The sequence below is a fragment of the Oncorhynchus masou genome, chromosome 15, assembly GCF_036934945.1.
Source record: "Oncorhynchus masou masou isolate Uvic2021 chromosome 15, UVic_Omas_1.1, whole genome shotgun sequence".
Taxonomy (NCBI): Eukaryota; Metazoa; Chordata; class Actinopteri; order Salmoniformes; family Salmonidae; genus Oncorhynchus; species Oncorhynchus masou.
In genome coordinates, this window is record NC_088226.1 from 9,398,975 (window position 1) to 9,410,977 (window position 12,003).

The 12,003-nt window shown below is 45.3% G+C and overlaps 2 protein-coding genes across 2 annotated transcripts; one reads left to right on the top strand and one right to left on the bottom strand.

Annotated features, from left to right (window-relative positions):
- The first annotated feature begins 1,046 nt into the window (after window positions 1–1,046).
- Window positions 1,047–3,970, top strand: LOC135555539 (GTPase IMAP family member 7-like). The gene is made up of 2 exons (XM_064988063.1): window positions 1,047–1,307; window positions 1,620–3,970. Exons 1-2 carry the CDS (start codon window positions 1,247–1,249, stop codon window positions 2,627–2,629), a joined length of 1,071 nt encoding a protein of 356 aa, XP_064844135.1. The 5' UTR covers window positions 1,047–1,246; the 3' UTR covers window positions 2,630–3,970.
- LOC135555540 (ER lumen protein-retaining receptor 3-like) lies at window positions 3,459–6,780 on the bottom strand. Its single transcript, XM_064988064.1, has 5 exons — window positions 6,373–6,780; window positions 5,574–5,674; window positions 5,324–5,482; window positions 4,446–4,698; window positions 3,459–4,347 (listed from the first exon to the last, which is right to left on the bottom strand). Exons 1-5 carry the CDS (start codon window positions 6,461–6,463, stop codon window positions 4,304–4,306), a joined length of 648 nt encoding a protein of 215 aa, XP_064844136.1. The 5' UTR covers window positions 6,464–6,780; the 3' UTR covers window positions 3,459–4,303.
- Between the last annotated feature and the right edge of the window lie 5,223 nt (window positions 6,781–12,003).

The window sequence follows — 12,003 nt, forward strand, 5'->3', positions numbered from 1 at the left end:
GGACCTGGGTCTCTTGACCACCTCCCTCTTCAGCCTCTCCGACATGCTTCCCCACAGGAAGTGAAACAGCATCCGTTCCAGAGCTAAAAGTGTTGTTCGTGGGGGGATATAAACAGAACTGAATAACAGCAGCACAGGTAAAATCACAGCTTTAATGATTAAAACCTTGCCGTCACAAGTCAGCTGTCGAAGTCCCCAAAAACCCAGTCTCTGTCGTACAGTCCCCAGGATTCCACTCCAGTTGCCGCTTCCTCCTCCCTCCCGGTCAAACGTTACCCCCAGTACCTGCCCATGGTTTGAGAAATTGGGCTTTTGTCTTGTCTCTGTTCAATCTTGCCCCAGGGGCACGTCCGTACCAGTCAGTCCTGTCCAGGGTCCTGTTGACAGATAAAAGGTTGGGGATGGCGGGTTAGTCAACCACAGGAGGGGGGTGGCACCTTAATTGGGGAGGGCGGGCTCTGGGTAATGGCTGGAGAGGAATAGTTGGAAGGGTATCAAACACATGGTTTCTATGTGTTTGATGCGATTCCATTTGTTCCGTTATAATGAGCCATCCTCCCATCAGCAGCCTCCACTGGAGTCAACCCGCAAAGTACTAGTACGCATATTTACAGTTTGGCACAGTGCAATTATTTATGACATGTTTATAAATTAAGTGATATGATTTCGATAATTTGATTTCTCTGCAAGTGCCTAGTAATAATAGTTTAGTAATAATAGTTTAGTAATAATAGTCTAGTAATAATAGTTTAGTAATAATAGTCTAGTAGTAATAGTTTAGTAATAATAGTTTTGTCAGACCAAGACATAAACACCTCAGGACAAAGCTGTCCCAGTTTATATGACGTCCCACACTTTCCGAATTCACCCTATATGCGAAAAACAAAATGTAAGCATGAACGGCAAGTTGACAGTGTAGGATCAAAGAACTGACCACAGGTAAGCTTACAGTGTCAGTTAGTCAGCGCGGGCTGGTCGCGTGTGCGGAGGAGAGGGACGGAAGCTATACTGTTACATGCGCATTATCACAATGACATCATGGTCTGACTCTGCAGCATTGCATCGTAGATACGGCATGTAAACGGGTGAAAAGAAAAATGACATGGATACAAATATATGTAATTTCTCAATAAGAATGAGGAGGTGCTGGTAATATATGCAAGTAACGCAACCGAAGACAGGACCCTCTTATTTCAGTGCATATTAGGTTTTCCACGGATAATCCATAGTTGCAGCCGTTTTCGCCATGGCTAACTCACGTGGGACAGTGGAGATGGCGTCATTGGAATGTGCTGCCTCGAATCTGGGTGAGAGACTATTGAAACAGTAATAGCCTACTGTCGTTGTTGCTAGCAGGTAGATTTTCCATTGCGCATCAAAAAATATGCCGTTTGTATAGCATTTTTTAACATCTTCCACCGAAAATAAACAGCAGCACTCAGAAATCTGTAATGTAGGCTAAATACATCTCAGCCCCCAACCATTATAAATATAATAGACCTACATATTATATGGGTGATAATAGGACAACAGTAGGCCTATGTCAGATAGTAATTTCAAGGTAGGTTACACTTTTAGATTGGTTAGGTCAGTATAAATGACTGTAATTTGTGTCACAGCATGTGAAGCATCAACGGAGCCTGACAGTGGGGCGCTGAGGATGGTACTGGTTGGGAAGACAGGCGCAGGGAGAAGCTCTTCTGGTAACACCATCCTAGGGAGGCAGGCATTCCGGGTGGACATCTCTTCATGTTCTGTAACTGGTCAGTGTGACAGACAGAGTGGAGCTGTGGCTGGGAGGAACCTCACTGTGGTCGACACCCCAGGGTTCTTCGACACGCGCCTCTCCCCTCAGGAGGTGACAGCTGAGACAGGCCGCTGTGTGGTGCTGTCCGCCCCTGGCCCCCACTCCTTCCTGGTGACCCTTCAGCCTGGCAGGTTCACTCAGGAGGAGCGGGATGCCCTGGAGTGGGTCAAGGCCACTTTTGGACCAGGAGTCCTCAGATACACAGTAGTACTGTTCACCTGGGGTGACCATCTACAGGGAAAAAGCATGGAAGACTTCCTGAAGGAGAGCCAGGAGCTCCAGGAGTTTGTGAGTAGATGTCAGGGGGGCTACCATGTCTTTAACAACAGCAACAAGATAACAGACTGCACTCAGGTCACAGAGCTCCTGGAGAAGATAGACAAGATGGTGACGCAGAACGGAGGTGGCTTCTACACCAACGAGATGTACCAGGAGGCAATTCTGGGAGAGAGAAGGATGACTCCATTGAAGCAGGAGGAGGATGGGGTGAAGACAGGGCCAGAGCCTCAGGGACCGGAGGCAGAGAGAATGAGAAGGAGGGAAGAGGAGGAGAGGAGAAGAGAGGAAGAGGCAGCCAGAAAGAAGGCAGAGAAGTTGTTCTGGTGTGAGCTGGTGTCTGCCCTGGGGAAGGGGGCGGCAGAGGGAGCTGGAGTAACAAGCAAAGGAAAAGGGAAAGCAGTGAAAAAGGTTAAGGCGATAGAGAGGGCAGCAGCTTTGGCTACCACACCGCTGTCAATCACATCAGCTGCCAAAGTGGTGGGAGGAGCTGTGAGAGAGGGAAGTAAAGTGCTTTACAAACACCGCAAAACTCTCCTACACTGACGGGGACATTTAATATCCACTATTATTCACTGTATGGTGCTGGGTTATCAGGTAGAAGATGAGGGTCTTAAATAACCAGTATATTTGTTCTGTCTCTGAAGTGCAAATGAGTTTTTACACACTTATTTATCACTCAAATGTGTTCTTTGAAAAAGCATCACAATGACTTCGTAAGGCAGGCTTGCTAAAGAGCGCCGATGCACTTTCTTCCATTGACAGTCATAGTTGATGAAGCTATTAATGCACTAACACACGGAGGTAAATGATCAGAAAGTGAATAAGAGTCGATAGAATACAAAATGCAGTGTAATACCACTGTAATAGAACTGTCACCATCATCCTTTGTAGAAGCCCAGCCCTGACAGTTGAGGAAGTGATTCTATTTGTCCAGGTTGTCATAGTGCCACGGGAGTAAACAGGCATTCATTATTGAGTACTCAATAGAAAAGTCAAGTGCGCTGTGAATTTTTTTTAAATGGTGTGAATCGCTAGTGTGAGTATGCAGGAGTAAACATCCTGGTGTGATGAAACACAATTTAAAGTAATCAACACGAAGAACCAGTAAATATACCTTTTACTGACCTGATTTACAAATGATGAAGGTTCTTTGTATTAAAATGTTGATCATTACAACATGGGCGCCACAGCTGTAAAAGTTTGGCACACATATACACATTTAGTAGTACCAAGATACTTGGTGTATGTAGCTTTCCATTTTGTTGAAGCATTAATCTGCCGTTGCCATTGTAATCCTGGTCTAAAAATGTAGTCAATAAATGTTGAGATATGAATGAACTCTAGTTAGTGAGAAATAACGGTTGATGCCTCATCGCATAGAAAATATATTTAGTTTGAACTGTGACATCACAAATGTGTATTCGTTCTGCTTAATGAAATGCATTAATATTAAAGGAATGGAAATGACTGGTAAAAATCAAAGTACAGAATACAACGTATTTAAGAAGAACCTTGGTTCAGTCAAGAAGTGGACGGATATAAGAGTACATACATGACAGTGCGTTCTGTATGGCATCTCCATGGACTTATTTCCATAAAGGGAAGAACATAGCATAACTCTTGACAAGGATGGCAAATATCGCCCAGAGCAGCCTAAATACAAGACTCCCAATGAACTCTGCTTGGTGAAACAATGTAAGCCTTGAAGGTTGGTCACTGTTATATGTAGAAATTGTAAAAAGACAGGAAAGCGGAACAAATGTCTCACATATATACAATGTTTACACCATTTTGATGTAATAAGACATTCAAAATATGCCATTTACTAGAAAAAGAAAAATAAGGCACAAACTCCATTGGACTAATTTAAGAGGGACAATATCTGCCTCCATTAAAAAAAGTATAATAAAAAAGAAAATTCCCACAGTATTCAATTTACTCAATTCCCATTAACATTCAGTTCCACACACTCATGCACAAAAACATGGGACAACGTTCTTTGGTCATTTTAGTCTAGGGAAAAGCACACCAACAAACACACCAGGTACCAACAACACGACAGTTGCCCTCTGGGTACAGTATATACCCCCCAGGGTATACAGGGGGTAGGTACTGTGACACTGCAGACTGTAGTCCATTACTAAGTATGATTGGAGGGCAGAGGTGCTTTCAGTTACTGAACTGCTCAACTGTCGCGTAAAACAGCACTGACTCTCTTTAGATGGGCATGGGCAGGGACATCTTTCCACTTCCTCTGAGCACTGGAGAGGGACAAAGGCAAAGAGGGAAAGGGAAATGGGATGAAATATGTACTAGAAATACAATACAAAGTCAACATCTCTCCCTGGCTCATACTTACCCCTGGTAACGTAAAGGTAGAAGAAGTCACAGTAGAAAATCGTCTGCACCACACCGGACACCACAGCAATCTGGTCAAAGAAGCCCTCGGTGTGGTAGCGCCACACCCAGTTGGCCAGGTACAGGGCTCGGTAGAGACCCAGGAAGAACAGGTAGTGGGTGGTGATGGACTCTGCCTCGCCGGTCTTGGTGATCATGAAGAGCTGGGGCAAGATGGCCACCGACTCCAAGTAGATGGAGAAGGTCCACAGGATCTGTGCACCAAAGATATGCAGTTGAGACTTCTAGGCCAATATTCCACAAAAGCAAATATTTGGGGTTTTAGTTGCTCCTCATTTACATGATCTATACCATGATGTGATAGAATAGCTAATTAAATGATATAGGTTAAATGATATAGGTAACTAACAAAATAAAGGAAATGCTTGAGTAAATGAGGGATACAAAGTATTTTGAAAGCCAGGGCTATTAGCCATCTCCTCATGCTTAGGGTCATGTATAAAAATGCCCAGTTGCCCATTATTTTGGCTATCATGGCTCGAAGAGCTCTCAATGACTAGAGTAGAGGTTTAAAGGGTGTGTGTGTCTCAGTCACCAGATCGCAACACAATTGAACACTTATGAGAGATTCTGGAGCGGTGCCTAAGATGCATTTTCCACCACCATTGACAAAACACCAAATGACAGAATTTATTGTGGAAGAATGGCGTCGTATCCCTCTAATAGAGTTCCAGACACTTGTAGAATCTATGCCAAGGCGCACTTAACAGTTCTGGCGGCTCGTGGTGGCCCAACTCCCTGTTAAGACACTAAGTTGGTGTCGTCTTTATTTTGGCAGTTACCTGTATGTTCAGTACGTATTGAACCTGGCACATTTACCTCCAGGGGGGCAAATGCATAGTTTTCCAGGAAGGAAAGCCCAGCCACAGGCACAAGCAGGAACTCAACACGGAATGAGTCACTCTCTGAGTTGAAGGTGCTCCTGAATCGCATGTAGATCAGGTACACAGTGGCATATGCCAAAGCCAGGAACACCACCTGAGCACACAAGACAGAGGGAAGGAGTTTAGGTTAGAACACAAATCATTGATTGGCTGGCTTCTTTGTCGGATACTATTGTCTACCTCACCTTCATAACTGTGTTGTAGATGGAGATTACGCTCGTGAACAGGTCCAAGTATCTTGTAGTAAAGACTAATGCAAAAAGCACCTGAGACTTCCCAGAAATACCTGCAGAAACACACAACAGTCATTCGTCTCACATATGGGGCAGCAGGTAGCCCAGTGGTTAGAGCATTGGGCCAGTAACAGAAAGGTTGCTAGATCGAATCCCTGAGCTGACAAGGCAGTTATCCCACTGTTCCTAGGCCGTCATTGTAAACACGAATTTGTTCTCAACTGACTTTCCTAGTTAAATAAAAAATATGCAACAATTTAATTTCATGACCTGGGGATGGCAAAACATCATCAATGTGGATATCTGAGGTAGAAAGCAGACCAGGGTGCGACTCCTTAAGCAAATATGGTTAGACTGAACTCTTTGCCACGTAACATTCTTGTGCGTCGAAGTAGACAAGACAAATTGATTTACTCTCTAACCAATTGTAGTCATTGTTGCAACAAAGTAACAAATGAACTGCTGAGTGCATAACATGACGTGAGTTTTTCAGACCAGTACTAGGAGTGTGAGGTCAACTTCCCAACTGAGATGGCCAGATGCATTACTTGCCTGGCTACCACGGATGTTAGTTTCTTCTCAAAAACGAAGTAGGCCTATTTAGTGAACATAGAGGTTTGAGTCGTCAGGCAATGTGTCCCTAAGTTTGTTAAACATATATTAGGCCTCTGAATGAGCAAGTCAATAAATAATTAACAGCTAGACTTCCCTGTAAACAAGTGCATATGAAATAATCCCACTGTCAACATACCAGCACAGGATTTGGACCTCCATATCTTCACTAATAGAATGATGATAGCAACGATATGTGACACGTCACCGGCTAGACGGAAGATATTCATAGTGCTGTTTTGGTATTCCAAAAATAAAGAGCCGAAATATTGGTACAAATCTGTAAGAATGAGGCCTCAATGTAGTCTTCAGGCGATGTCAAAACAATAACGTATGTAAAATGATACTCCTCTAAAAAAAATAACTCCAATGTTCCCAAATGTTATGTCCTCTTGTTCTTTGGAAATCACTACAAATGCTCATAAATGCTCATTCTAGATATTCTGCATAGGGATTCCTCTGCAGCACTGTCCGCAAAGGGCTGGGAAAGTTTGTCAGACCTGTGGCGGTGACGTGGCTGCCAGTTTCTGCAAAATCCGTATTGCCTCTGGCGCTCAAATTACAGCCAGACTGGGGCGTGAAAGCGTGAGCATGTCACTGAAGTGGGCTGTCACTAAGAAATAGTCCGTATGTGACCTTCTTCAACAGCAGATGGAGACAAATAGCAGTAAGTAAACAGTTTATTTTACAGGACTATCTCTCGATATAAAACGACATTATAATGTAGTATTGGTTGTGGCCAATAACTCCATCATTAACCATCCCCGTAGACTCATGATTGTAGGCCTAAATGCTTGGGAAATTCATGTTTATATAAGGTACCCCATCTGCTTCAATTTAAGTAGTTAATTCAATGAAAGTAGTTCATACTTTAAAGTGTTGGCTGCGGTTACCATTATGTTTTTGGTTTAATAGTCTTGTTCACCAGTTAAGAAGAAGCCTGGCATATAGTTTAGCCTACTGTCCTAACTTGGGTTGCAAACGGTCGTAAACCTTCGGGTAAATTTCAGGAAATTTTCCATGGGAAGTTAAACCCGGGAATTTTGCTAAAATTCATCAAAAAAGTTAGCTTATAACAGTGAACCTTTTTTGTGGGATACACATAAGGCAATTATAGGTCTTGTGACATATTTTGGTTAAACTATCCCCAATTCAATGGAATTGCAACCCTCTGCATTCTTCCATCACATGTACAGCTGATTCTCAAGATCTTGCACAGGAATGGCATGCTATTGAGCCCACATTACTACACTGTCTGAGCCAAGGACTACATGCTTTCTGGTTTTCATTACAGTACTGGGTGGGGTGAATATATTTTATATGACATGCATGATTTTTTTTAAACTAGTAAATAGTAGCCTACAGCAAAGTTTTTTTATATATTTTTTTATTTCACCTTTATTTAACCAGGTAGGCCACTTGAGAACAAGTTCTCATTTACAACTGCAACCTGGCCAAGATAAAGCAAAGCAGTGCAACACAAACATAGAGTTACACTGTCACGGCTGTCGTAAGAACGGGACCAACGCGCAACGGATGTTAAGTTCCACATATTTAATTCAAAGAGAAACTTAAATCAAAAAAAATATATTGTAGCGACCCACACAGACAGCTGTGTATTATGTGTTAGGCTATTAGTGGGTTGTGTTGTACTTACCAGTGTTTGCGGGGTCCGACATGCCAATCAACCTGCTATCTGCCAATCACGGGAATGCCTGGAATGTTCTGATGCCGGGCATCCTGGGGGTTGGTGGAGGGGGATGGAGCATTGGCATTTAAGATCAGGTTTAGCCATTGTTCTCTCTCTTACGTCTGGCCTTCACAAGAGAAGCTCACGTTTGGTTTGTGGGGTATCTTTCATTTATTTGAGGTGGGCTACGGCCAAACAGTAGCCTGTGTAAAGTTGGGTTAATAAACCGTCAATTCGTAAACTCAGGCCTCAGTCTGGACAATTGTTCCTTTATGATCTAGTCAGGTCATTACAATATCAATTAACAAACAACTAAACATGACTATGTGGTGCACAAACACAAAACAATATCCCACAAACACAGGTGGGAAAAATAGCTACTTAAATATGATCCCCAATTAGAGACAACGATTACCAGATGCCTCTAATTGGGAATCATACAAAACACCAATATAGAAAATATAAACTAGAAGACAACATAGAAATTATAAACTAGAATACCTCTTAGTCACGCCCTGACTTACTCTACATGGCGTGACAGTAAACCCCCCCCCCTCCCCCTCCAAAGGTGCGGACTGAGGCCGCAAAACCTGAAACCAAATGGGGGTTAGGGGGGGGTGACTAGTGTTGGTGGCGGCTCCGGTGCGGGTCGTAGCCCCCCCCCAGACCCCAGATCCGACAATGGCGCTGGGCTGAATGCCGTGCCTGGACTGGGCACCGGCGCAGAGGAGGGCTCTGGCCCTGGAGCTGGGTTGGACACGGTGCCTTGGCTGGGCATCGGCGCAGAAGAAGGCTCCTAGCATGGAGCTGGGCTTGCCGCCGTGCCTGGACTGGGCACCGGTGCAGAGGAAGGCTCCGGCCATGGAGCTGGACACCGTGCCTGGACTGGGCACCGGCGCAGAGGAAGGCTCCTGCCCTGGAGCTGGACTGGACACCTTTCCTGGAAGCTCCGGACCGTGGACCGTCGCAGGAGGTTCCGGACCATGGACCGTCGCCGGAGGTCCCGGACCGTAGACCGTCGCCGGAAGCTCTGGACTGGGAACAGTCGCCGGAAGCTCTGGACTGGGAACTGTCGCCGGAAGCTCTAGACTGTGAATTAGCACTGGAGGCCTAGTGCGTGGAGCCGGTGCAGGACGTACCGGACTGGGGACACGCACTTCAGGACGAGTGTGCTGCAGCATTCTCATCGCTACCACCTTTCTCCGGAGTCTTTCATCGAATTCCTCCTCCTAATCCCACACAGGCTCTGGCACTCCAATATTACCTTCCATCTGCCACCAAGGAAGGGTCTCGCATCCACCCATCACTTCTTCCCATGTCCAAAACTCCTTTATCTCATGGATACGTTGCTTGGTCCTCTTTTGGTGGGATATTCTGTCATGGCTGTTGTAAGAACGGGACCAAGGTGCAGCGGATGTTGAGTTCCATATATTTAATTTAATGAGAAACTTAAACAAAACAAAATATATCAATAAACAAACAACTAAACGTAACTACGTGGTACACATGCACAAACACAAGGTAGATTGGATGGGCTATTTACAGATGGGCTCTGTATAGCTGTAGCGATCGGTTAGCTGCTCAGATAGCTGATGTTTAAAGTTAGTGAGCTTCAGCGATTTTTGCAATTCGTTCCAGTCATTGGCAGCAGAGAACTGGAAGGAAAGGTCTTGGCTTTGGGGATGACCAGTGAGATATACCTGCTGGAGAGCGTGCTACGGGTGGGTGTTGTTATGGTGACCAGTGAGCTGAGATAAGGTAGAGCTTTACCTAGCTTTACCTACTTTACCTACTTATAGACGACCTGGAGCCAATGGGTCTGTAGCGAGGGCCAGCCGACGAGAGCATACAGGTCGCAGTGGTGGGTGGCATATGGGGCTTTGGTGACAAAACGGATGGCACTGAGATAGACTGCATCCAGTTTGCTGAGTAGAGTGTTGGAGGATATTTTGTAAGTTACATCGCCGAAGTCGAGGATCGGTAGGATAGTCAGTTTTACAAGGGTATGTTAGGCAGCGTGAGTGAAGGTGGCTTTGTTGCGAAATAGGAAACCGATTCTAAATTAAATTTTGGATTGGAGATGTTTAATATGAGTCTGGAAGGAGAGTTTACAGTCTAGCCAGACACCTAGGTACTTATAGATGTCCACATATTCTAGGTTGGAACCATCCAGGGTGGTGATGCTAGTCGGGCATGCGGGTGCGGGTGCAGGCAGCGAACGGTTGAAAAGCATGCATTTGGTTTTACTAGCCTTTAAGAGCAGTTGGAAGCCATGGAAGGAGAGTTGTATGCCATTGAAGCTCGTTTGGAGGTTAGATAGCACAGTGTCCAAGGAAAGGCCAGAAGCATACAGAATGGTGTCGTCTGCGTAGAGGTGGATCAGGGAATTGCCCGCAGCAAGAGCAACATCATTGATATATACAGAGAAAAGAGTCGGCCTGAGAATTGAACCCTGTGGCACCCCCATAGAGACTGCCAGAGAACCGGACAACATGTCCTCCGATTTGACACACTGAACTCTGTCTGCAAAGTAGTTGGTGAACCAGGCAAGGCAGTCATTAGAAAAACCGAGGCTACTGAGTCTGCCGATAAGAATATGGTGATTGACAGAGTCGAAAGCCTTGGTCTTTTATCGATGGCGGTTATGAAATTGTTTTTTACTTTGAGCGTGGCTGAGGTGCATCTGTGACCGACTCGGAAACCAGATTGCACAGTAGAGAAGGTACGGTGGGATTCGAGATGGTCAGTGCTCTGTTTGTTAACTAGGCTTTCGAAGACCTTAGATAGGCAGGGCAGGATGGATATAGGTCTGTAGCAGTTTGGGTCCAGGGTGTCCCCCCCTTTGAAGAGGGGGATGACTGCGGCAGCTTTCCTATCCTTGGGGATCTCAGACAATATGATAGAGAGGTTGAACAGGCTGGTAATAGGGGTTGCGACAATGGCGGCGGATAGTTTCAGAAATAAAGGGTCCCGATTGTCAAGACCATCTGATTTGTACGGGTCCATGTTTTGCAGCTCTTTCAGAACATCTGCTATCTGGATTTGGGTAAAGGAGAAGCTGGGGAGGCTTGGGCGAGTAGCTGCGGGGGGGGGGGGGGAGCTGTTGGCAGAGGTTAGGAGTAGCCAGGAGGAAGGCATGACCAGCCGTTGAGAAATGCTTGTTGAAGTTATCGATTATCATGGATTTATCAGTAGTGACCGTGTTACTTAGCCTCAGTGCAGTGGGCAGCTGGGAGGTGGTGCTCTTGTTCTCCAACTTTTTTGAGTTAGAGCTACAGGATGCAAATTTCTGCTTGAAAAAGCTGGCCTTTGCTTTCCTGACTGACTGTGTGTATTGGTTCCTGACTTCCCTGAACAGTTGCATATCGCAGGGACTATACGCTATTGCAGTCCGCCACAGGATTTTTTTATGCTGGTCGAGGGCAGTCAGGTCTGGAGTGAACCAAGGGCTATATCTGTTCTTAGTTCTGCATTTTTTGAACGGAGCATGCTTATCTAAGATGGTGAGGAAGTTACTTTTAAAGAATGACCAGGCATCCTCAACTGACGGGATGAGGTCAACATCCTTCCAGGATACCCGGGCCAGGTCGATTAGAAAGGCCTGCTCGCAGAAGTGTTTTAAGAAGCGTTTAACAGTGATGAGGGGTGGTCGTTTGACTGCGGACCCGTAGTGGATGCAGCCAATGAGGCAGTGATCGCTGAGATCCTGATTGAAGACAGCGGAGGTGTATTTGGAGGGCCAGTTGGTCAGGATAACGTCTATGAGGGTGCCATTGTTTACAGATTTAGGGTTGTACCTGGTGGGTTCCTTGATGATTTGTGTGAGATTGAGGACATCTAGCTTAGATTGTAGGACTGCCGGGGTGTTAAGCATATCCCAGTTTAGGTCACCTAACAGAACAAACTCTGAAGCTAGATGGGGGGGCGATCAATTCACAAATGGTGTCCAGGGCACAGCTGGGAGCTGAGGGGGGTCAGTAGCAGGCGGCAACAGTGAGAGACTTATTTCTGGAGAGAGTAATTTTTTTAATTAATAGTTCGAACTGTTTGGGTATGGACCTGGAAAGTATGATATTACTT

What these genes read in the sequence shown, in the direction of transcription:
- LOC135555539 (XM_064988063.1), top strand. Translation starts at nt 1,247, where the DNA reads ATGGCTAACTCACGTGGGACAGTGGAGATGGCGTCATTGGAATGTGCT. An exon ending in ATGTGCTGCCTCGAATCTGG is followed by an intron (nt 1,308 to 1,619) that starts GTGAGAGACTAT and finishes TTTGTGTCACAG; the next exon opens with CATGTGAAGCATCAACGGAG.
- LOC135555540 (XM_064988064.1), bottom strand. Translation starts at nt 6,463, where the DNA reads ATGAATATCTTCCGTCTAGCCGGTGACGTGTCACATATCGTTGCTATC. An exon ending in GAGGTCCAAATCCTGTGCTG is followed by an intron (nt 5,675 to 6,372) that starts GTATGTTGACAG and finishes GTGTTTCTGCAG; the next exon opens with GTATTTCTGGGAAGTCTCAG. An exon ending in CTACCTTTACGTTACCAGGG is followed by an intron (nt 4,348 to 4,445) that starts GTAAGTATGAGC and finishes GTCCCTCTCCAG; the next exon opens with TGCTCAGAGGAAGTGGAAAG.